Consider the following 26,565-nt stretch of genomic DNA (forward strand, 5'->3'; position numbering starts at 1 on the left):
GATTATTTTGATAAGACTTATTTGCTGGTGAGAATGTGAAAATCAGGAGAGACTTATGTTTCTTAACATTATTTAAGAACATGGATTTTAGTAATAAGATGAAGATAAAAACTGTATTTCTTTTCTCTTCCAGATGCACAGCACTGACGTGTTCTCAGTGTCTTGTGTTATTCTTCTGGTCAACTATATCAGATGGAATCAAAGGCAAGTACTCTGCTTATATCACAATTCCTGTTAGCAATTCTTGCACCATGATCAACAAATAAACGGCACCACACTGTCAACTAAAGCTTCTGCCACCTTCCAAAAAATAGCTAAGAGTATTCTCTGAAGAGTTGATCCCTTGAGGGAGTAATGCCAGTGAAACTATATTACACTTTCCGGAAAGTCTGTCCCATGGAAGGCACACTTCAAGTAATCATTTACATGAAGAACCTGCCCTGACATACTGTTACCAACACACACAAAAAATTCTGGTGAACACAGCAGGCCAGGCAGCATCTATAGGAAGAGGTTTTGGGCTGAGACCCTTCATCAGGACTAACTGAAAGAAGAGATAGTAAGAGATTTGAAAGTGGGAGGGGGAGGGGGAGATCCGAAATGATAGGAGAAGACAGGAGGAGGAGGGATGGAGCTAAGAGATGGAAAGTTGATTGGCAAAAGGGATACAAGGCTGGAGAAGGGAGAGGATCATGGGACCCAGGGAGAAAGAAAGGGGGAGGAGAGCCCAGAGGATGGAGAACAGGCAAGGAGCTATAGTGAGAGGGACAGAGAGAGAAAAAAGAGAGAGAGGGAAAAAGAGGGAAATAAATAAATAAATAAGGGATGGGGTACGAAGGGGAGGAGGGGCATTAACGGAAGTTAGAGAAGTCAATGTTCATGCCATCAGGTTGGAGGCTACCCAACTGAATATAAGATGTTGTTCCTCCAACCTGAGTGTGGCTTCCTCTTGACAGTAGAGGAGGCTGTGGATAGACATATCTGAATGGGAATGGGACATGGATTTAAAATGTGTGGCCACTGGGAGTTCCTGTTTTCTCTGGCAGACAAAGTGTAGGTATACTGTCTCTGGGAATAAGTCCCTTGGAATGAATAATGACTGGGGCAATCATTCCTACTGCAGAAGGTCTCCTAGTAGGTGCCTACAACAGGTCCAAACCCTCCTACAGTGGATATGTTAGATACAAGTACTTCTAGGAATAAATCAGAGTTAGTGAAAGATCACAAAGTTTGTGAGAAAGTTGGGAATTTGTGCAGACAATGAATTAATACAAATCAGGACTTTACTTTCAAAACCATTTACAAATTGACAATTTTCACAATGATTTAATGACTTCCAGGAATGTCCTCTTTGCTTTACAATGTGACAACAAAACATCAATAGACGGATTGTCAGGAAAGATTCACGTCCCCACAGACTGTCAGGCAGGTCTATATGAAAAGCTACACAATAATTCAAAGCTTTCATTGTCTCCAGTGTGCAACATCCTACAAAGAGTCTTAAGGGACCTCATTAGTCCTGACTGGTGGTTCACTAAAGAGGTGGGTTTCACTGATCCAACTTCTAAGGTTCTGGCAGTGTACATTGTCGAGACTGAAGCTCACCAAATGTTACAATCAGTAAAGAATCCATGGTGCTTACAAAATAGTCCAATGTCATCTTGGCTGCTTCTTTTCTGATCACCTGATGGGGACTGAGAGGTCTTACAAAAGGCTGCACCTACTGTGCAGGTTAACTAAATATTAATCTGTGACCCCAAGATGCATATAATTCCCCACAGGATCCCTTCTGCTAACCTTGGTGTTTATGGGTCTTTTGAGATGAATAAGAAGAAATTAAAATCGAGCCTGGAATTCTGATACGAGTTCTAGCTTCCTCCTCTTGGACAAAGCACTGACTGTATTTGTTGGGAGAAACTGACTATGTATCATGGTTTTTATGCCAAATACAACTCTACAAAGAGGGGAAAGTTCAGAAAAAAATAGAGTTTTTGCCAACATTTGTTTTAACCAGTTCCCATTTTACGGTTCTGCTTTCTTGACTGTTCTCTGATACTCCTCCAATTCATTTTTCCTGTTCATTGCTTTTTGTAGTTCTTGTTTGATGAGTTGAATCTGCTGCTCTAATTCCGTCAGCTCATGAATGACTGACTGCCTGGCTTTCACGAGTGGCTCAGGTTTACCGTTGGAATTGATGGCACGAGGCAGCTCTTTTGCCAGTGAAGGCAGAGCCTCAGCCTCGGAGGACTTCAATTTCATTTCAGGTTGTTGATCGTCTTTGAAAATATATTTCTGCCTGTTCCAGCTTGCATGGGTGGCTGTGTTCCACACAACTTGCCGGTTATTCCTTACATTACACCTGAAAATGAAATAAATTTGTTTTGAATCAGTCCTAAACCAGAGAGGCATGTCCATAGAAGATGCATTATTGTACAATACTGCTGCACACACAATGTGGGTTTTACCTCTCTCTATCTCAGTAATCCTCTCCTGCTTCACAACCCTCTTAAGATATCCATGCTCCTTCGATTTTAACCACTTGATCATCTGACTTCATAGTGGCAACACTGGTGGCTCTGCTTTTGCTAGCTAAAACTCAAAATATTAAGGCTTCCTCTCCAAACTTGCCCTCTTCCTCGCTCTCTCTTTAACTGGTGCTTAAAACCTCTAACTCTTAGTCACAAAATCCCTTTACATAGCATAAAATTGAATTTTGTCCTATAATGTAACTATCACCATTTTGGGACATTAACTGTGACAAGGCAAACAAAAAGATTATGCAACCACAAATAGCATCTCCGTTAGCGACATACTGAAATCTAACTAACTCTACAGTATCTCCTCCCATGTGCAAAAGCCTTTGCATAACATGTCGAATTTTGACCCAACAAACTCTTTTTCTGTCTGAATATAAAAATGCAGGAGGAACTTTAATGCTAAAATCATAGAGTAAATGGAACACTAACTTTGTAATATCCATACAGAAAAAGCATCTCAGAGTTACATAACTCTGCACTGTATAGATCTGTTTATAGATATGGGCATTGTTACTGATATTTAAGAACAGTTTACAACATTGAATCTTTAGTCTGGTAATTCGTGGTAAATTTATGTTCATGTAGCAAAGGGGATTCATAAAGACATGACATAGCTCTGGAATTACATCTGTATCAGAGTTACTCTCCATTTGTTGTACAGAATGGCGAAAAAGAACTGGTTTTAAAATTAAGTTCATCTCCCCAAAGGTCTATTTGATAAAAACGGGCATATAACATCATCAGGAAGCCAGTGTTTATCCTCTTTGATAATTATAAGAATTTCTGCAAGAAAGTGAGAAAAATATTTGTGAAGTTTCTGTTTTCATTATTGTTACATTGAATAATAAAGGATTTTAGAATTCTTAAAATTAATTAAGATTAGAATAAAAAGGACTCATTAATTATTTTTCAATAAAATTTGTCAATTTCATTCAAGTGAATAAATTTGAACATGTATTTGAGCCAAGCCATGTGTAAAGCTAATGTAAAGTACAGCCGGCTTGGAATGTTGTTGCTCGAACCTGAACATGACAGACCAGTGGTGGAACAGGAGGTCAGGCATGTTGTTCACTGCCTCCCGCTTGTTTCTGACTTTCATAAGAGGGTCAGGAACAGGCTGACTTGCCACTGCAGTTAACCCATAAATTACTCTCTTAAAATGCATTACATTCCAGACCATTTGTTCAAGTTGCTTTTTAAAAAGTTTCTAAATCTCCTATATTTTGTTGGTTTAATGTCTTTTTCAAAATAAATAATTCCATTTAAGTTTACCATAGCTCATTATTCATATCACCAGTGGGATTCCAGCCTCTCAAAGACTAATACATGCTTGACTGCCAGCAAGTCCGTTCTCTCTACTTATAGCATTTTGATTTTAATCATCTGCTTTTCCTATTTACTACTATATAATAAATATTTTGATAGCTTTGCATTTCCTTACAAATGAGGCTATCATTGATCTGAAATATCACATCAGAAGAGCTTATTAATTATTTTAAACACTTCCCACCAACAACTTCTAGTTGTCTGTTCAGTAATAGCAATTTTCATTCATATAAAACCTTTAGCATGGAAGAAAGAGCCCACAAGATATCTCACAAAGTCACAAGAAAGAAGTAAGAGACATTATAGGTAGTATGGCCAAATGCTTGCATATGGGGTGAATTTTCATCATCTTATGTACTGAGGGAACTCCAGAGGCTACTTAACAGGCATAGCTGAGAGTGGTGAAGAAAAATAAAGGGGTTGAACAGGAAAGAGACCAGGTAAACATAGAGTTAGATGAAGGTATCAGAAATGGACATGGTGGTTTCTATATGGTTGATACTGGTGAAGGCACACTAGGAGAGAGCTTCAGCCACTCAAAGCACTGACATGCTACCTGCACTTCCACTGTAAAGCAAGCTCTTACCACTTATTTGTTTGCATTATTAAGCATATTTATTAAAAAGAAATGCAAGTGTCTTAGTGCTACTGACATCACCAAGCTTTCTTACCTTTTTTCCAGTCGATTCAATTTGTGCTGAAACTCTTCATCATTGAAGGATGTATTCAAAGCACGATGAAATCTCTGAGAAGCATAGAAATTCTGGTTAGAATCTAGGCTTTCCTTTTATTTGCCCAGAGGATGAGGTCAACACTTTGATGGCTAGTGTTTATTGGCTTGACCCAATGTCCCTGAGAAGGTGACAATGAGTAATGTTTTATAAACTGTTGCCATCCTTCTGGTGGAGTTATTCCTCCAAGTCCTGGTGAGCAGAGAGTAAGTTGGCAAACAGCCATTGAAATGGTTCCAACCCCAGCAAGTGTAAAACTTGGAATGAAAATTTCAGAAGGCAGCATTTCCATCCAGTGTCCTTGTCTTTCTATATGGTACAGAAGAACAACTTGAAGGTGCTGCCAAAGAAGCCTTACAGAGTTACTCTAGTGTACTTTATGATTGGTACACACCAGTAGTAGAGGGAGAGAATAAACAGGACATCAATCAAAGAGGGTGCTTTGTCTCAGACAGCATTGAACGATAACAGTTTTACTGTAACAGGGCAAGTCCAGATTGTTCCATCACATATCTACGTATATGTGGAGATCTGATAGAGGTTTATAAGATTATGAGAGGTATAGGTAGAGTGGACAGCTAACATCATTTTCCCTGGGTAGAAATTTCTAACAGCAGGGGGCATGCATTGAATGTGAGAGGGGGTAGGTTCAGAGGGATAAGCTTTTCACTCAGAGAATGGTGGTTGCTTGGAATGTGCTGCCTGGTATGGTGGTACAGGCAAATATATTAGAGGCTTTTAAAAGACATTTAGATAGGCACATGAATGTGCGGAAGATGGAGGGATATAGACGTTGTATAGGTGGGATCCATTGTTTCTGAGGATTTTTAATTTAATTTTTGGCTGGCCTAACACAACATTGTGAACCAAAGGGCCTGTTCCTGCGCTGTACTGTTCTATGTTATATGTTCTATAGGTGGTATGATTAACAAGTTTGCAGATGTAAAAATTGGTAGAACTGTAGATAATGAAGGAGGATATCTTAGGATATATTGGATCAGAGATCAGCTGCAAAGATGGGCAGAGTGGTGGTAGATAGAATTTAATTCAGATAAGTGTGAGATAATGCACTTTGGGAGGCAATATTCTGGTAGAATGCACAAAGCATATGGCAGGGACCTGAGGAGAGTTTACGTACAGGGAGATCTTGGGATGCAAGTCCATATCTTTGAAAATATTGTCACAGAAACTGAAGAAGGCATTCGGTATGTTTGCCTTCATACACCAAGGCATTAAGTACAAGAGATGTGATGCCATGATGCAGCTATATAAAACTTTATTTAGACAATATTTGGAGTATTGTGTGCAGTTCTGGTTGCCATGGTTACTATGGGAAGGCTGTGGAGGCTTTGGAAAGGGAGCATCATATTACCTGATCCGTAGTTATAAGATAGGATTGGATGGGCTGAACTTATTCTCAGTAGAATGTAAATAGTGGTGGGGAGACCCCATAGAGGTTCACAAAATTTGTTGCAATGAGCGAAGGAAGCAAACCCAAGTGCAGGACACAGGCACGGAGATTGAGTTTGGATGTTTACACGGGCGATGAACGCAAACAGGAGGGATCGTGACATGGAGCCCTGTAGGGAGCCTTGACTCAGAGAAACGGAGTCTCATAGATAAACCTTGAAACTGGAGCTAAACTTAGAACAAATGGTTCTAAGCAGTCAGGAAACATAGTTACCTCACAGGAAAAAGACCAACGAACAGGTGACTAGTGGTTGTGACGCCGGGGTTCTTATACTGCAGTTCTTGATGGAAACCACGTGTGTCGTCATCAAAGCGAATTAGAAGCAATTGGGAAATTAAAAGCAAGATAGGGAATTAACCATCAGGACCATGACAAAATTATGAGGGGCATAGTTAGGATAGATAGTCAGAAATCTTGTCCCAGGGCAAGGGGGTCTTGAACTAAAGGTCACATATTTAAAGTGATAGGGGAGAAATTTCAGGAGATCTGAAGGGTAAGTCTGTAATTCAGAGGGTGGTGAATATTTGTCAGAGAAGGTAGTCGAGAGGGATGTAATTATAATGTTTAAAAGGCATTTGGACAGGTACTTGGATAGGGAAACTGCGGAGGTATGGGTGCAAATGTAGGGAAATGGGATTCATGTGAATAGGCATCAAGATTGGCATGAATGAGGTGGGCCAAAAAGGGCCTATTTCAGTTATTTATGCTTCTATGATTCTATAATTTATTATGCTGCTTTGTGTCTTCCTGCTGGTGGAAAGGCTTTGAGGAATAATCCAAGCCCAGTGGCAAGCTTCTACTTGTGTTCTTGTAAGGAGACATTGGGGTACAGCACCAAACGCTTTGGCAAAGTTGGAATCTCAAAAAACGATAGAGAGATACAGAGGAGGAGATACTTTGAGAGGGAACACCAGAACCAAGATGCCAGCTAAATATCTAGCTGCCAAGTGTGGAGCAAAAAAATTATAGATGATCAAGAGGGTAGAATTAGAAAAGCTGAGATACTGCAGTAGGTTCAATGGTAGAAAGAAGACATTGATGTGGTGATGGGGTAAGCCATGAAGGAGTCTAAATATGTAGGGAATTTTAAAATTGGGCCATTTCTTAACCATGACTGACTGTACAAAGTGTTAAACGAATCGCAACATCAGCAGCACATGTCAGAATAACCTAAAGTTTGTGAAGAACAGAATGAGGGAAGCCACCAAGACTGTGTCTGCTCAAAAGTTATCAAAGGCCTGAGTGAGCTAAGGTAGAGCTTATGTCAGGAGATGTTCTGGTGGTTGAAACAGAAAATCTCAGCATCATGGTGTGAAGTTCAACTTGGGGACCAATATGTCATCAAAGCTGGGAACACATAGGTCTGATAACAGACCAAATTATGATCAGTGCTTTAACTGGGCCAGAAAAAGAATTGTTAAGAGATGTTCTAAGCATGAAGGCTTGGGGACACAAAAATGACATGAAGGCTTGGGGACACAAAATACTCTGCAGATGCTGGGGTCAAAGCAGCACTCACAACATGCTGGAGGAACTCAGCAGGTCGGGCAGCATCCGTGGAAAACATCGACCAATTTTTTCCATGGATGCTGCCTGACCTGCTGATTTCCTCCAGCGTGTTATGAATGAAGGCTTGGGGAAAGCTCCAATAATGTCGCATTAGGTAAAAAAATTGTGTGTACAGGATGTTGTGAAATTATACACTGATGAAAGCTTTGAATTGATAATTTTAGAATATTTTCCTTTTAAATTTGATGGAATTTATCGAATTTCTCATTCAGGCCAGGTAAAGACATCTCCTGGTTGTACTCCCTTGATAATTTTTTGACTTGGTTCTCCACTATATCTGTGACTTTCTAATTTCACAGAAGTTGCTTTATGTGTATCTAAAAATAATTCATAAAACTATCACTGTACAGAATCTTCAGTTTGATTCTCTAAGGGTGTTGTATTTCAGCAAATGAATTCATTACAGTTACATCGTTTCTGATTTCTACTCTAGTAATAGACACAGGGTCTGAAAATTCTCCTGAATGCCTGCTTAGTTTCAAAGGAGATTACAGAAATGTTTGCTAAGAAATGTAGCCCCAGTTGGTGGCTGTCCTCCACTTCTAAATTTCTGCCTAATTGAAGCTGATGGTGAATACCAGCTATTGTTGTCAATGGAGGGCAGATGCATTTACACTGGAACATACCTGGCTTGTATGGAGCCAGTACTTCAGCCTTGGCTTCCTCTTGATCCGTGGAAGGACTAGTCTATAGATGATGTGCTCGCCAACTGTTGCAAAAAGGGAACCAGCAACGCCAATGCAAAGCATCACAAAGAGTCCAGAGAAATGCTTGATACCCATTTGTAAAGTCTGTGGACAGAAAGAAAATTTTACTGTCAACCTTGGTTTAATTACTGCATATATAAGAGATTTGCCATTGTGCATTAATTTGCTGCACCCAAACTTCTACCACCCCAACAAATCCCTTCAGAACAAAGCTTCAGTTACAGTGGTAGCCACCTAACAATGCACGGCTGAAAGAACACGCTGGCTGAATTAAGTTTTAGAGGACGATATAAGATTCCATTATATGCAAAAAAAATATAAGCCCATAAGATATAGGAGCAGAATTAGGTCATTTGGCTCATCGAATCTGCTCCACCATTTCATCATGGTTGATCCATTTTCCCTCTCAGCTCCATTCTCCTATCTTCTCCCTGATAAGACCATAAGATATAGGAGCAGAATTAAGCCATTTGTCCATTGAATTAAGCTATCCGGCCCATTGAGTAAGCCATTTAGCCCATTGTTCCATCCCTATGCTTCCTGAATACTATCACCTCTTGCGAAGTTGAATTGAGCGGCATAGGGGGCAACAGGGCTTCACTTCCAGAAGAGCAAAACACCTTTTATGCTCACATTGACCATCAAAACATGGAGGAAGCGTCATGAACTTGCACAGTTCCTGATGATCCTGTGATTTCAGTCTCTGAGGCCGACACGTGAGCAGGCTTTAGGAGGGTAAACCCACAAAAAGCATTCAGTCCTGATGGGACACCTGGTCAAGTACTAAAAACCTGTGCTGATCAACAGGCTGGAGAGTTCACTGAGATCTTTAACCTCTCGCATCCGTAGTCTAAGGTAACCAGCTGCTTAAAGCAGGCATCAATTATACCAGTGTCTGAGACGAATGTGGAACCTGCCTCCATGATTATTGTCCAGTGGCACTTACAGTACATCCACTCTGATGAAGTGCTTTGAGAGGCTGGTGAAGCAAAATATCAACTCCTGCCTGAGAAGTGACTTTGGATCCACTCCAATTTGCCGACCGTAGCTACAGGTCCACAGCAGGTGCCACCTCATTGGCTTTTCACTCATCCCCGTGAACATTTGGACAGCAAAGATGTACGCAAAAAGATGTTCTATATCAACTTCAGCTCAGTGTTCAATGCCATTACCCCCCTCAAAACTAATCAATAAGCTTCAAGACCTCCTTATGCAACTAGATCCTCAATTTCCTCACTTGCTGACCCTGGTCAGTTTGGATTGGCTACGATATCTCCTCCACGATCTCCATCAGCACAGATACATCTCAAAGCTGTGTGCTTACCCACAGCTCTACTGGTTTTACACATATGACTGTGTGTCCAAGCACAGCCTCAATGCCATATTAAAATTTGCTGCTGGCACCACTGTCATAGGCCAGATCAAAGGTGGTGATGATTGGAAATCTGGCTGAGTGGTGCCACAACAACAACCTTTTATTCAATGTCAGCAAGACCAAGGAGCTGATTATTGACTTCATGAGGAGGAAACCAGAGGTCCATGAGGTCCTCATTGGAGGATCTGAGGTGGAGGGGGTCAGCAACTTTAAAGTCCTGGGTGTTATTCTTTCAGAGGACCTGCCCTGGGCCCAGCACATAAGTGCAATTATGAAAAAATCATGGCAACCCCTCTACTTCCTTAGGAAACTTCAACAAACTTCTATAGATATGTGGTGGAGAGTATATTGACTGGCTGCACCACAGCCTGGTATGGAAACACCAATGCTCTTGATTGGGCAATCCTACAAAAAGTAGTGGACACAACCCAGTCCATTACAGGAACAGCTCTCACCACCATTGAGCACATGTATACGAAACATCACAGGAAGGTATCATCTATCATCAGTGACCATGACCCCCTTCACCCAGGATATGCTCTCTTTTCACTTCTGCCATCAGGAAAAAGGTACAGGAGCCTCAGGACTCACACCACCAGGTTCAGGAACAGTTATTACCCCTCAACCATCAGGCTCTTGATCGAAAGGGAATAACTTCATTCAACTTTACTTGCCCATCATTAAAATGTTCCTACAACCTATGGACTCATTTTCAAGGGTGCTTTATCTCATGTTCTCAATATTTATTGCTTATTTATTATTATTATTATTATTTGTTTCTTTTTGTATTTGCACAGTTTGTTGTGGATTTCATTAGGTATTCTAGTTTCCTCCCATCTCTCAAAGACATGCAAATTTGTAGGTTCATTAGCCACTATAATTTGTGCAGGTGAGTGGTAGAATAGTTTGGGTGGTGGTGGTGGGGGAGTTGATGGTAAAATAGGGAGACTAAAATGGAAACAATATAAATAGGTGTTTGATGGTTGGTGTTGATGCATTGAGCCTCAGGGCCCGTTCCTGTATTGTGTAATATCTCTCTCAATTTAGTCAGACAAGCCTGCAGAACTGCAGTAGAAATCACAAAGTGGAAACAGAGACGGAGTGTGCAGAATTACAGATAAATACAAAACAGAACTAGGCAGACATATTGAATAAAAGATACAATATAGAGAAAGGTAGGAAGCAACACATGACTTTGTTTAAAGGAGAGGGCCTATCAACTCATCTAGACCTCTTTAAGCACTTTACAGCCAATAATATTATTTGAAATATAAACACTGTTGTAATGCAGGAAATACCGCAGCCAATTTAGGAACAGAAATCTTCTCCAAGACTAATATGATCATCTGTCTTGGTGATGGTTACTTGAAGAACAATTTTTGGGAAGGACATGGCCCAAAAATGTCCTTCCCAAAAATGCCCCACACCAATCTGTGAAATAGCACCATGGATCTTATACATCCACTAAAGAGAGAAAATGGAACCATACTTTAAATTCTCATTCAAATGAACTAGCTCTCAGCAAATTGCATTTCAGTTTTTTAATGTATAAACATAAGAAAATCTGCAGATGCTGATAATCCAAAGCAACACACACAAGTATTTTTCCCGTTTCTTGGTTGTAGTTTTAAATTTATACAAAAGGTGGCAGCAAGAGCTCTCCACACTGACCATATATGAACATTATTCTACATGACAGCAATTAATTGATGCAGAGATACAGCTGGCAGCTATAAAGTCAAAGAGTGCAAGGAAATAGATGGTTTGCCCAAGTCAGTGCAGCAGCAGAATTTAATTTTTGCACTTTGCATTGGTAATGAATGCATTCTACAAAATATTGCCACCTGCTATTGAAGAAAACAAATATCTGGCAGAAAAAGTAGAAGAAATTTGGATGTGAGCACATTGAACATTTTTTGCATTATTTAACATGTATATGCATCTCAGCTCATTATAAATGTTCTGCACCCAGGTTCCAGAGCTACATATGAAAATTTTCTGCTGTAACTTTGACCAAGGTAGGTGTAAAGTTTGGTGCCTGTGGGAATTACAAGCAGAAGACTTTTTTTTTGCTGGGTATCAGGAAGTTGGCCTGGCATAGGGGTGTGGGGGAGCTACTATGGGGAGAAGTTGCCATTTTTATCAACTTGCTTTGAGGTACACTTATTCTGAATTTCTTATTTTAAATGCAATTTTCTGGCATCATTACATTCAAAAAGAAATAAAAAGAGTTTCAGATTGACGAGCTTGAATGAAGGTCATGTGCCAGATGCTGCCTGATCAGCTGATCATTTCCAGCATTAAAATTATTTTGCTTGGAAAAACTCTAAAGCTTGCCTGACTGAAATGTTCAGAAATGTGCCATGACTGCTATGCATGTATATAAAACAACATAAATATTTGAAACAGGACTAGGCGATCAGTTCCCTCACACGTCCTTCACCATTTAATAAGATTATGGCTAATCTTTTATTGCAGCACACTTTCCTGTGATAACCCCATGTACCATGTCTCCCGTATCTCTGGCCCCATATACCTTGACTCTGGATAATAGTTAAATAGCTTGTAGTTTCAGTGTTTAGAGTTAAAAGGAAATGGGATATAACTGACAGTGTTCTTTGTTGACAGTACCCTGCCAGTTTATGGTAGGTATGGTATATGTTAGAGGGTCTGTGAGGAAATATAGGATTGAGTGGTAGTGGGAAAGTCAGTGCCTACATGGGAGGACTTTCAAAGATACTTTACCAAGTACAGGAAATCGCATCCTCTTGTATTTACAGTGCACTAGCTTTTCATTGTTCTCAGAACTAGACTTCAGAATTTTGTGATACTGTGCCATTTACAACCCTGAAGGGCAATACAAAATCTTGAGCATTACAATGCCCCAGCTTAATTTGGATCAACTGTATGGGCACTTGCAGCAGGCATTCCAGCATCAGCACACAGCATGAGAACAATTTGCACTGATAATTTGGCTTGGCTAGGCTTTATTTTAGTGACGCTGAGGAACTACACATATTTTTCATTACAGGATACAGCATCACTAGTAATGCCAGTCCTAATTGGCCTAATACTAAGTAGTATGCTAGGTCATTTCAGAGTTTAAAAGGCAACCTAATCGCTGTAGGCCTTGAAACAAATAAAAGCCAAAGCAGGTAAGGACAGCAGATTTCCAGCCCCTAGTGCATTAATGAGCCTGGTAGGCTTTTAACATCAATGTCTTTTCAGTTCTAGATAGATCCATCCCTACCACTGGAAGTATCTGTACGAGATGCTACAAGAAGGCAAGATTTGCCATCAGAGATCCCCAACAAATGGATCATTGCAGCTTTTTGCAGCTACCATCGGGCAGGTAGTACAGACATTTGAGGTTCCATATTATCAAGTTCAAGAACAGCTATTTCATTTCTCCCATTATATTTCAGCAATAAATGACAACTTTGATCACTTCACCCTAAAATGGACTTTTTTGTTCTAATTTGTAAAAAATTGTATATAATTTATGCTTTTCTTGCGAATGCTGCTTATGTGATGCTCGGTGCCTGTGATGCAAGTAAGGATTTCATTACACCTATGCATACAAGTACTTGTGTATATGACAACAAACCTGACTTTGATAATTTACTTAACTGCTATGATAAAATTTGCACCTGTATCGCCATATATTTAATTCGGACCTCTTATTGAATACTCCACATTAAATATTCCTTCCTTTCACTAGTGGAGCACATATCTCCTAAATGCACCATCTAGACTGCATTTACTCATCAAGGTTACTTGGCATCATCTCTCAAAGTATTTTGTATGACCATTGAAGTTTCCAAAATTCACACAGCATCCTAGTTAGGAGATAAATGGCAGATCCTTCGTTGAGCTGGGTCAAAATCCTCACACTCCCTATCCAGCAGTACTGTTGGAGAACTTTCATTCCAAAGCTTCAGGAGTTTAAAGTGCTGGTTGCTCAGCATGTTCTCAAGGAAAATTAGGAGATGGGCATTAAATTCATTTCTACTAGTAATATCTGCGTTGCTTGATAATGTCTTAAGGAAGAGTGTAAAATCAATGTTCGTGTCTGAGAACCCATTTTACAACCTTCTAGATTTTTGTCTCCATGAACTTTAACAACACAGCATTGAGGGCTATTAATGGGGTAGTGTAGTTACTGGGATGACTATTTTACTCTAAAAACAAGAGACCTTGAACTTATGTTAGTATCACTGTAAATCCATAAATAACAAGAATGGATGTAATTGAGTTATCGAACTCACTTAGCACTCTATACATAGTGACTTTTTTTCTTAAATTCATAATAATTAGCTGTAACCGCTCTAAGATGTTATGACAGTGGTCAAAGAACGTGAATAGAACTACAACAACTTGTGTATAGCAAGCTCCCGAAGGAATATGAGATAATAGCAATTTTTTAAAATTCTCGTTGAGAGAAGATGATGATGTTGGTGGGAAGAGTCTGATTTCTCATCTGAAAAGTACCACCTCCAGTAATATAGTAATGCTCCATTGAACTGTGAGTACAAGTTATACTCTCACATCTCTTTAATGAGGGTATTGCAGCCACATTTCTTTCCTGAGCAGATTGGAGAATGCAATCTGAAAATGATTTCCAATTGCAATTAATTAAGCTTAATTCCAGTGGTTGATTCTGCTCTTAAAATCCCATCTACACATTGGTATTGAGTGCTGTATAATTTTGAAATGTGCCTGCCTCACCACAAAATGTCTGTGTGGTATTGAGCACAGGCTGTGCCTGTCAGTAATTTCAAACAGCCTATTAAATATTTTGCAATTCTTTAGGTTTAATTCAGGCTGGCTGAGTTTCATTTAATGGGCTGAGATGGATAGACTATATTTTGTTCAAATGCTTTGACTGCCATAGACTAATACACATGTTTTTTGTCTACTTGATGTGAAGATCCTTGCAATCCTTGCTACCCTTGTTTTAATCGGGGTGAATAAACTCTTGTGTGCGAGCAGGATTACTTAGAACCCTCAGGGGCTTAGTGAAAATTCTCTTTTATGAAGTTCAGCTATGCTGTAAATAAAGCAAATCTTGATACTAGCACAGCTGGAGCTGTGGACTATGTCACTTAGGTCAGGTCCACCTAAGTGTCACACAGACTGGGTTCCGTCCCGGCATACAAGGAAAGTAAGGGCACACGATTGTGGTTTCAGATGTATGGCACAGTGTTGAGATACCAAGACCATGAAGGTACCCCAAACCCTTTCAGGTTTTTAGGAACATAAGAACTTGAAGCTGACTGAACTAGCTCAAGGTTAATTTGCTCTTTACCCATTTTTAGGATGTGAGAATTAGTGGCAAATGTCAGCATTTCTGGCAAATGTGAGTATTTATTATCCATCTCAACTTGCTCTAGAGGAAGTGATGTTGAGCTGCCTTCATTAAAAATTATTGACCTTCCTTGAAGTTTCTTTAGTAGTTCAGGTAGGAAGGAAACTTCAGCATTTAGACCAGTGATCATAAAGCAAAGGGCATATATTTTCAAGTTCCTGGATGGTGGGGATTCTTAATGATGTATTCCATCTTTGTGAGGGATCACCTTTTGAAGATGTCCTTGATGGTGGAGAGACTGGTGTCCATGAATTTACAACCCCCTGCAGCATTTTCCAATACAGTGCATTGGTGCCTCCACAACAAATGGTGATATAACCAATTAGAATGCTCTCCACTGTATATAGAATAGTACAGCACAGTACAGGCCCTTCGGCCCACATTGTTGTGCCGACCCTCAAACCCTACCTCCCATATAACCCCCCACCTTAAATTCCTCCATATACCTGTCTAGGAGTCTCTTAAATTTCACTAGTGTATCTGCCTCCACCACTGACTCAGTGTATTCTACACACCAACCACTCTCTGAGTAAAAAACCTTCCTCTAATATCCCCCTTGAACTTCCCACCCCTTACCTTAAAGCCATGTCCCATTGTTTTGAGCAGTGGTAACCTGGGGAAGAGGCACTGGCTATGCACTCTATCTATTCCTCTTAATATCTTGTACACCTCTATCATGTCTCCTCTTATCCTCCTTCTCTCCAAAGAGTAAAGCCCCAGCTCCATTAATCTCTGATCATAATCCATACTCTCTAAACCAGGCAACATCCTGGTAAATCTCCTCTGTACCCTTTCCAATGCTCCCACATCCTTCCTATAGTGAGGCGACCAGAACTGGACACAGTACTCCAAGTGTGGCCTAACAAGAGTTTTATGGAGCTGCATCATTACCTCGCGACTCTTAAACTCTATCCCTCGACTTATGAAAGCTAACACCCCATAAGCTTTCTCATATCTGCAGAAATTTGCTGAAGTCTTTGGTAACATATTAAATCTCTCCAAACTCCCAATGAAATCTAGCCAATGGCTTGCCATTGTAATAGCATTAAGATGTTGGGCCCATGTGCGCCTGCACTAACAGTCAGCGAGCAGATATATTATCTTCAGTCCACACTGACTGTGGTCTCCCGACGAGAAAGTCGAGGATCTAGTTGCAGAGGGATCTAGCTGAAGCTTGTGGATTAATACTGAGGGGATGATGCTTTGAATGCTGAGCTGTAATCAATAAACAGCAGCCAGGCGTAGGTATTGCTGTCATCCAGATGGTTAAAGACCAAGTGGAGATCACGTGAGATTGCATCCACTGCAGATACTTTGAGCCAGTATTGAACACCCCTACCTCTGACCTTATGATAGATAGAAACTGTTGACAAAGCAATTGAAGATGGCTGAGCTTAGAATGATTGTCTGGGGCTGAGATAAAAACACAATCACACTCCCCCGTGCAACAGTGAATTAAAGTGCTTTTGATTCCCATTGACTAGAGGTTTACTTGGGTTCTACTGTGCTACACACAATGATCAGAGAAAATTTCAGCACTGATAATATCTAACAGCTGACTGTCCTCATTCCTTTGTGGTAGAGAAGTGCACAGACTTATAATCATCTGTGTAAACGTTTGCCTTCTCAATGTGCCCCTCCAGCTTCAAAAAACAGCATCTAGCCATCTATCCTGTCATTCATACTCAGAATATTTTCTATCTCAATCAGCTCTCTTGGTATCTCCTTCCTCTCTAACTTGCCATAGGCATTCCTCCTCTTAAAGCTGGATCATTCAAAATTACTAAAGTTAATTGAACTAAAGTAATGGAGTTAACATTTTCCAGGCCAGCTACCCCTGCAGATAAGTTGACAGCATAAGAACTCACTTCCTCCTTTAAAGATGTTTTCTTAAATTCACTACTCCAAAAATGCAATGGATCATTTTTGGTCAAAAAGTCAAATTACATTTCTGCTCCAATTATCTGCAATTACATTTTGAACCTCAACAATTAAAATTATAAATAGCACTATTAGCACAATAAAATTTGTGAGCAACATGGTGAGGTATTATGCTTTAGACTCCATACTTTATTCTAAGATTAAATCCTACTAAAATAATTGTCCTGCTCAAAGTTGCAAAATACAAAAGGCAATATTGGGCTTTCAGCAACCGGAGAACCAATCAACCATTACCATTCTCCCATCTCCATCAGCTTCCATCTGCTAGGTAACTGTTGAAGATGTAACTCCTGCTCTTTTACCTCTATCTTTCCTTCATTCCAGGCTCCTAAACTCTGTACGTGAAACATAGGTTTACTTGTACTCCTTTCGATTAAATGCATGGTGTTTATTACTTATGGTGCAACTGTTCTCTGCTAGGGAGACAAAATGCAGGTTTGCTGATTAGTTTGTGGTCACCTTTGTTTAGACTGCAGGGGCAGCACTGGATTTCCACTTGCCTGTCACATTCACCTAATTTTGCTCGACAAAAAAGACCAAGATCACATGGTAATACAGCCAATCCAGACACTGGCATTATTTTACTGTCATGATCCGGATCGGGTTCCCTTAAAATTTACTTTCTTTGTGTTACAATCCGGACTGTTGACTCCCTGTTTCGCTTTGGTTCCCTGTTTTCCCGTGTCCCTCGGGCTTGGTGATTAGAGGCAATTTACTCTCGGCTGAACCGGCAGTTTATAAGTCTCCGGCGGTCAGCCATTATGCACGAGAGTGTTAACGAAGTCACCGGAGGTAGTTCAAGCCAATGTTACCTGGCCGGAGCCAACTAAGTTTCTTGCTGGAGCAAGCCTAGTCTCCTCCCGAAGCAAGTGCCAGCAAACCGCCTTCCCTTGTCAGAGCGGGTCAGTCAAAGTTAACCCGCCGGGTGAGGCAAGAGCTCGCCGCGACTTGGAGTATACTTGTGCTCAGTTATAGTTCTGTCCAGCGTTGTGTGGTCTCCGTATCCATGTCCTGTGTCTAAAAGGGGTCCCGGCCCTGTACCCTGGAAGGGTCCTGACCCTGTGTCAAGAAGAGTCCCGACTCCATCTAAGGAGGATTCCCGGCTCAGTGTTTTATGTAACGCACATCAAAGTTTCTGGTGAACGCAGCAGGCCAGGCAGCATCTCTAGGAAGAGATACAGTCGACGTTTCGGGCCGAGACCCTTCGTTAGGACTAACTGAAGGAAGAGATAGAAAGAGATTTGAAAGTTGGAGGGGGAGGGGGAGATCCAAAATGATAGGAGAAGACAGGAGGGGGAGGGATAGTGCCAAGAGCTGGACAGGTGATTGGCAAAAGGGATATGAGAGGATAATGTGACAGGAGGCCCAGGGAGAAAGAAAGGGGGAGGGGTGAAGCCCAGAGGACAGGCAAGGAGGTATAGTGAGAGGGACAGAGGGAGAAAAAGGAGAGAGAAAAAGAATGTGTGTATATAAATAAATAATGGATGGGGTATGAGGGGGAGGTGGGGCATTAGTGGAAGTTTGAGAAGTCAATGTTCAAGCAACACATCAAAGTTGCTGGTGAACGCAGCAGGCCAGGCAGCATCTCTAGGAAGAGGTGCAGTTGACGTTTCAGGCCGAGACCCTTTGTCAGGACTAACTGAAGGAAGAGTGATAAGAGATTTGAAAGTTGGAGGGGGAGGGGGAGATCCAAAATGATAGGAGAAGACAGGAGGAGGAGGGATAGAGCCAAGAGCTGGACAGGTGATTGGCAAAAGGGATATGAGAGGATCATGGGACAGGAGGTCTGGGAAGAAAGACAAGGGGGGGGGGGAAACCCAGAGGATGGGCAAGGGGTATATTCAGAGGGAGAAAAAGGAGGGTGAGAGAAAGAATGTGTGTATAAAAATAAGTAACAGATGGGGTATGAGGGGGAGGTAGGGTATTAGCAGAAGTTAGAAGTCGATGTTCATGCCATCAGGTTGGAGGCTACCCAGATGGAATATAAGGTGTTGTTCCTCCAACCTGAGTGTGGCTTCATCTTTACAGTAGAGGAGGCTGTGGATAGACATGTCAGAATGGGATGTGGAATTAAAATGTGTGGCCACTGGGAGATCCTGCTTTCTCTGGCGGACAGAGCGTAGGTGTTCAGCAAAGTGGTCTCCCAGTCTGCGTCAGGTCTCGCCAATATATAGAAGGCCACATCGGGAGCACCGGATGCAGTATATCACCCCAGCTGACTCACAGGTGAAGTGTTGCCTCACCTGGAAGGACTGTTTGGGGTCCTGAATGGTGGTAAGGGAGGAAGTTAAGGGCATGTGTAGCACTTGTTCCGCTTACACGGATAAGTGCCGGGAGGGAGATCAGTGGGGAGGGATGGGGGTAGCCTCCAACCTGATGGCATGAACATCGACTTCTCTAACTTCCGCTAATGCCCCACCTCCCCCTCGTACCCCATCCGTTATTTATTTTTATACACACATTCTTTCTCTCACTCTCCTTTTTCTCCCTCTGTCCCTCTGAATATACCCCTTGCCCATCCTCTGGGTCCCCCCCGCCCCTTGTCTTTCTTCCCGGACCTCCTGTCCCATGATCCTCTCGTATCCCTTTTGCCAATCACCTGTCCAGCTCTTGGCTCCATCCCTCCCCCTCCTGTCTTCTCCTATCATTTTGGATCTCCCCCTCTCCCTCCAACTTTCAAATCTCTTACTCACTCTTCCTTCAGTTAGTCCTGACGAAGGGTCTCGGCCTGAAACGTCGACTGTACCTCTTCCTAGAGATGCTGCCTGGCCTGCTGCGTTCACCAGCAACTTTTATGTGTGTTGCTTGAACATTGACTTCGCTAACTTCTGCTAATGCCCCACCTCCCCCTTGTACCCCATCCGTTATTTATATACACATTCTTTTTCTCTCTCCTTTTTCTCCCTCTGTCCCTCTCACTATACCTCCTTGCCTGTCCTCTGTGCTTCACCCCTCCCCCTTTCTTTCTCCCTGGGCCTCCTGTCACATTATCCTCTCATATCCCTTTTGCCAATCACCTGTCCAGCTCTTGGCTCCATCCCTCCCCCTCCTGTCTTCTCCTATCATTTTGGATCTCCCCCTTTCTCCCCCCCCCCCCACTTTCAAATCTCTTACTAACTCTTCCTTCAGTTAGTCCTGACGAAGGGTCTCGGCCTTAAATGTCGACTGTACCTCTTCCTAGAGATGTTGCCTGGCCTGCTGCGTTCACCAGCAACATTTATGTGTGTTGCTTGAATTTCCAGCATCTACAGAATTCCTGTTGTCAGTGTTTTATGTCCTGTGTCTGAGTCTGTCCCGTGAATAAGAAGAGTCCCTGGCTCCAGGGGTTTCAAGTATCAAGTCCTGGCCCCGGAGGTTTTGAGTATCAAGTCCTGGCTCCGGGGGATTCAAGTGTCAAGTCCTGGCTCCGAGGTCCGTGTTCCGAGTCCTGGCTCCGAGGTCGGTGTTCCGAGTCCTAGCCCAGACCCTTAGTCCCAGCCTAGTCCAGCGCCAGAGTCCTTGTCCATTACGCTATTCCTGCTTCTGCTTTGCTCTCCTTGTAACAAGCAATAAACTCAATTAAGTTAACCTCACATGACATGTTTGTGCCTTGCATTTGGGTCCACCCTTGCTCCCCACCTTGTGGCACTTACACTATTAACTTCATCAACACTCAGAACCATGTTGGCAACAGAAAACATATTTCAAGAGAATTGGTGGCGAAGCTCTCAGTGCCAAAGCCTCAGAAATAACCCAATGTCCTCTCAAACAATTGGAGCCACATGTTATTCATACCATATGGAGAGCACCGACATCCAGCCTAATTAGCTCCTGTGAAGAGATTCTTGCTTTCTTCATCAGAAAACACCAGGATTGATTTGATGAAAATGACCAGAACAGCTAGTGCAAACATCTGGGTATGGAAGCTTTGCCTCATTTCAAGAAAAGAAACAACTCTAGAAGCAACCAAAGGCCCGGTCTAAATAGGAAATAAGTGACCTAAATAACAAATGGGTGGAAAGAGAGCAAACAATCCAGAACTTCACTAATAACCATGACATTCTTGGAACGTCAGCATTGTCAAGGCTATCTACAGACTAAATATCCAAATGCCCACCCTCTGAGAGCCAAAGATGGACGTGAACTTATCTAGGGGAGAGAGGCATTCAGAGCCCATTGTAAAGAATAGTTCACAGCATACAGTGATCTCCTCATCTGTCTTTGACATGAGTACCCTTGACTTCCCAAGCCACATTTCAGTTTGTTACACACAGACAAGGCATTGAAAAATGACTATGCCAACTGAAAAGCAACAAACCCCCCAGAGCACATGCCATACACACACAAAATACTGGAGGAATTCGGCATGTCAGGCAGCAACCAAGGTGGGAAGTAAGCAGTTGATGTTTCAAGCTGAGGCCCTTACTCGGGACTGGAACGGAAGGGGAAGAAGCCAGAATAAGAAGGTGGGTGAAGAGGAAGGAGTACAAGCTGGCAGATGATAGGTGAAACCAACTGAGGAGGGGGAATAAAGTGAGAAGCTGATAGATGATAGGTGAAAGAGATAAAGGGCTGAAGAAGAAGGAATTGGAGAGGAGAGTGGACCACGGGGAAAGAGAAGGAGGAGGGGCACCAGAGGGAGATGATGGGCAGGTGACGAGAGGAGGAGTGATAGGAGAGCCAGAATAGGGAATGAAAAAAGAAAGAATGGTGCGGGGGGGGTGCAAAATTACTGGAAATTAAAGAAAGATTAACAGACCAGATGGCATTCCCTCATTAGTGCTACAACTTGCCAAAAAGGAATGTTGGTCACACACCACAATCTTATTGTCTACCTCTGGGATGAGGACGAGCGACCTGGTAATTCCAAAACGGTGCCACCATGACTGTCTTTAAGAAAGGTGGCATCTTGTATTTACAGAGATGTCTCTCTGCTACGTGCCATAGGGAAAGTCACCATCAAGTTCCTCTTCAGTCAACTCCTCCTCGAACTCAAGTTGCTGGTCCATGAATATAATGTAGATTCCTCCCTTCTAAAGGCACTGTTCACCATACCTCAACAAGAGAAGTGCAGGATGCAACATCAACTGCTATACATGACACCTTTTCAACAGCACTTCATTTTTTGATTGTGCACGTTTCTGCTTTCTGGATTTTGCACTGACTTTAACAATGTCAGAAAATGCATCGTTTAGCTTTCTTTGGATTGCAATATTCTACAATATTTAATTTTGCTATTACAGATTCTAATTCAGTGTTTTTATTTGTTTCTCTGGTGAATTGATATTGACTCCTTCCGCCCCCTTGCACACTGTCTCTGTTATGATTTAATCTCACCTATTTCACCCAAATGTGAAATTTCACTTTCATTTCATTCTTTCTCACCTCATCAACTGTCTCTGCATTTTAATATATAATGAAAGGTCATGAAATTGAAACATTACCTTTGTTCCTGTCATTACAATGATAACATTATAATAAGTATTGGAGCTATTAGTGACACTCAAAACCAATAAATCTTCAGGAGTTGATTCCTGCACCTCAGCATCATCCATTAGAAAAGAATCATACAAATGTACAGTCATCATGATTTGTAGAAGGAAAATCATCTTTCACAATCTGTTAGGTTCTTTGGGCTGTAACCAAAAGGATAGATAAGGAGGAACAAATGGATTTAATATATTTGGATTTTCAGAAGGCCTTCATAAAGTGCCACAGAGTAGGTTATCGAACAAAATTAAAGCACACGTTCTGTTATACTGATATAGCCTAGGAATTGGAATAAATGGGTCATTTTCAGGTTGAGAGACAATGGCTAGTGGGATGCAACAGGGATTTGTGCTGTATGTAATCTACACCAAGATTTGGATGAGGGGACCATGTCTGATATATCCAAGTTTACTGATGATACAAAACTTGGTGACAGTAACAGGTAATGAGGAGAATGTAGACAGATTTAGAGGGATTATAGGCACATTAAGAAAATGAGAGGCATCACGAATGATGGAAAGCAATTTAGTAATAGGAAAAGGTCATCAGCTTTAGTATAGAAATAAATGGAAAAATGGACTATATTTTACATGGCGATAGACCAGAAGTTGTCAGTATTCAGAGGGACCTGGGTGTCCTTATTCAGAAGTCACTGAAAGTTAACATGCAGGAATAGCAAGCAATTGGAAAGGAAATGATCATTTGTACATTAAAAAACAAAGAAATAAACAAGATTATATATATTATTGAATTTATATTTGGCTCTTGTGCATTTACACTGGAAATTTTATGTATTGGTCTCTTCCCTATTTACAATGTCTCAGTAGATTGATTCCTGGGATGAGGAGAGATTAAGTAATTCCAGTCTCTATTCTGAGTTTACAGGATTTCATTGAAGTAGTGAACATTGTTGTATGGCTTTCTAGGTTTGTCACAGAGCTGAAGATGAATTGAGGAGTCTCTGATTAGGGAGATGGCTATTCAAGACTAAGACCTCTTCAGCTAGATGGTAGTGAATTTTTGGATTCTCTATCCAAACAAGCTATGGAAGCTGTGTATTTTATAATGAAGACTGCTTAGAGTAAAGATTGCGTATGTAAGGGGTTCCTTCTTTTATGTTACTGCTAAGGCTAATAAAAATGGCTTCTTTGTTATGTTAGAATAAAATGGCTTCTTTGTTATGTTAACTGCTGAGAAAGTTCTCTCTTGCAGCTTGTTCGGGTTATAATTAGTGATAAGGGAATTGTATTTATTTGCTAACCAATTAGGATAGATGTTATTCTTTCTTGTGTGTCTGTAAGCTATTGTTTTCATGGGCTTTGGGGCAGAAGGCAGATGGGGACAGAGAGAGGAGACACGATGCTGTAAGCTGGGCGACGGGACGGACCCCGAGCAGGAGTCCAAGGCCCAGGGTTTTCGGGAGGACAACTGAAGAGAAAGGATGCACTCTGGTCAACCACCGTAGTTGGTCCCAGGCGGTGAGCCGAGGAGGTTGGAGGGGATTGTGTGGTGGAAAGAAGACTCCGTTAATTGAGCTCCAACTGTTGTGCACAAAGTGGTTGAAATTTGATAAGTTTGGCACCTTTTACTTTCCTTTGATATTTTATCTCCATTAATTACATAATTCCAGTAAGATGTATAAAGTGTAATCATTTAATCGCATATGGTGTATTGTCTGTTATTTGGCGTGGTGGGGTACATCACACAGCATCTACACAAACCTGAATACCCAGTTTGGCAGGGCCGAAGGCTGCTCCCCCTCGACGAAAGTGAGCTGAGCGAGCCTGAGGCTTACCAGGGGGCTACATTGTGGGGTTACTCGTCCTGAATATGGATTTTTGGTAGGAAGCTTTGTGATCACCCTCTTTAAATTATGCATGCGGCTGGGACAAAAAGCTGGTGTGCCTCTGTGGAATTGCTGGTCACTACTGCAGGCATGTTGGGTGGGGTGGCTGCTGGTACCCCGGAGGTCTTTGTTCGAGTTCAGACTAGCGCTGATGAGTTGGTTGTGGGACTGCCAGTGTCTATTGGTGCCCCGGGTGAGGCGGGGCCATGGGCTGTCCATACTGTTAGGAGAGAGAGGAAAGGGTGGTCTGACTCGGAGGCAGTGTCCGCGAATAAATGTTCCAGCTATGGCAGGCTCTGCCTGGCTTTTGGGATAATGTCCACCCCTAACGTGGCGGAGGTGCACTAGACGTGGGTAGAGCGGATCTCTCAATAGATGAGTGGCAGTGCTCGGTTGAGGGAGAGCGATAGGGATTAGTTGAAAGTTTGAGTAGGTGGGCTGGTGACGGTGTTGGAACTGTCAGGGTCAATTACCCCATAGTGACAGCTGCTAGTTATCAGAAAGCGGGGCAAAATGCGTCTGGTTCGACTGGAAGTAAAATGCAGTGCCTGGGGGGCTTTCCATACCTGTGTCAGGAGATTGGGGAAAAGCTTTCAGTGTATCTTCTCTGGCTAAGGGGGCAGCTGAATTGCTTGCAGTGCCAGGGGAATCATTTAAGGGGATCAGCCCCTCCTTCAGTTGTTCAACTGATCAAAAATGTGTCGGGAAACTTAGTGGAGGCCCAGTAGGGGAACGGCTTGGGGTCTCTGGGGGAGCACATTCCCAGCAATGTACTAACGAACTTCCGAAGAGAAAAGACCCTATTCCTGATGGCTTAGAGGGACCACGTGTGTCGTTACGGATAGATGGAAGCTATGCTAGCGCCATCCTCGACACCGGGGCGCAGGTCAAGTTGTTGTACAGTTCGTTTTACAACCGGTTTCTGAAGCATTTACCCTTGACAACATTAAGGGCACTGGACATTTGGGGTACCAGTGCCAATGATTATCCAGCAGACGATGATTGGTTAGTGAACCTGGAGTTCATGGGGCATTGTCTGTGCATCCAATGTTTCGAGCTGCTTGTTGAGGATGTGTGTAGCAGCCTTGGCCGGTACCGAATTTAAACGAGAGCTGATTGTGGTACGGCCTGGGGGAGGTATGTGAGGGTGAGACCCTCTTAGTAGATGCTCCAAAATACCACGAGGGAGGGGAGTTGACTGCTGAAGACACCTCGGTGAGAGAAAGGTCATGGTGACTGGACCCTGCAGCCGTGGAAGACATAGACAGCGTGTGTGTGGATTATAGGACTCTGAACAGGTGCACTGTCATTGACCAGAATACGGTCCTGAGAGCCGAAGACGCTATGGTCTGTTTGTGTGGTGAGCCGTGGTTTAATGTGCTGGATCTGAGGAGTGGATGTTGCCAGATCCCGATGAGTGAGGCCGACAAGGAGAAGACGGTTGTTATAGGTCCCCTAGGATTCTTCCGATCCGAAAAGATGCCAAAGAGCATATCCGGAGCCCCTGCAACCTTCCTGCGGGGCATGGGGAAGACCATGGGGAGATATGGAGGTGTTTGGAGTTTTAGTGTATTTGGATGATCTCCAAGCATTGAGATTCGCCTTGGAAGACTATGACGCAAGGCAAGTGAGGGATTCCGGGTGACTAGGGATTAACGAAGTAAAACTTTCTTTGGACGTGTGGCAGGTCTGGAAACGGATGCAGCTCCTGAGTGAGGGGATTTGCACTACTGAAATGAACGCTCAGAAATGCAGGCTGGAGACTGAGTGATGCAGTCTTGGGACAACCGTTGAAGAATTGGAGTTCACGCTCCTCAAAGTGGAGACGGGGAAACGGAACTCCGAGCTGAAACTGCCGTCATTTACTGATGAATTAATCCAGAGAGGCGAAACAGTGACCAACCTTCGAAAGGATCAGTAGAACTCAAGAAATCGATCCAGAACAGATTGGAAGAAGCTGGTGGTGTAATTGCGTCCCAGATGGAGATGGACATGAAGCGTGAGTCAGAACTGCTGAGACTGGGGCGAGTGTTGGGGGAGTCAGAGAAGAAGCTGACATCTCGATTGCAGGATGCTGAAGAGGCTGCAGAGGCAGCCCAGGCCAAGTGCTTCAGTTTGGAGAAAATCAAACAGAAGCTACCAATCGAGGAAATGGGGAAGAATACGGATTCGAAGGATGTTGCGCTGGATGGGTGGTACATGCTGCCTTTCGCTAACTTCCTCTT

The 26,565-nt window shown here is 42.4% G+C and overlaps 1 protein-coding gene across 1 annotated transcript in view; it reads right to left on the reverse strand.

Annotated features, from left to right (window-relative positions):
- Positions 1-1,982: 1,982 nt before the first annotated feature.
- Positions 1,983-26,565, reverse strand: part of grin3a (glutamate receptor, ionotropic, N-methyl-D-aspartate 3A) — a 210,398-nt gene continuing 185,815 nt past the window's right edge. Inside the window, exons 7-9 of the mRNA XM_072259455.1 lie at positions 8,261-8,425; positions 4,535-4,608; positions 1,983-2,359 (exon numbers count right to left, since the gene is read on the reverse strand). Coding sequence (XP_072115556.1) covers positions 2,023-2,359; positions 4,535-4,608; positions 8,261-8,425 — 576 coding nt within the window. The 3' untranslated portion in view covers positions 1,983-2,022. The remainder of the gene's footprint in view (positions 2,360-4,534; positions 4,609-8,260; positions 8,426-26,565) is intronic.

The sequence above is a fragment of the Mobula birostris genome, chromosome 5, assembly GCF_030028105.1.
Source record: "Mobula birostris isolate sMobBir1 chromosome 5, sMobBir1.hap1, whole genome shotgun sequence".
NCBI lineage: Eukaryota > Metazoa > Chordata > Chondrichthyes > Myliobatiformes > Myliobatidae > Mobula > Mobula birostris.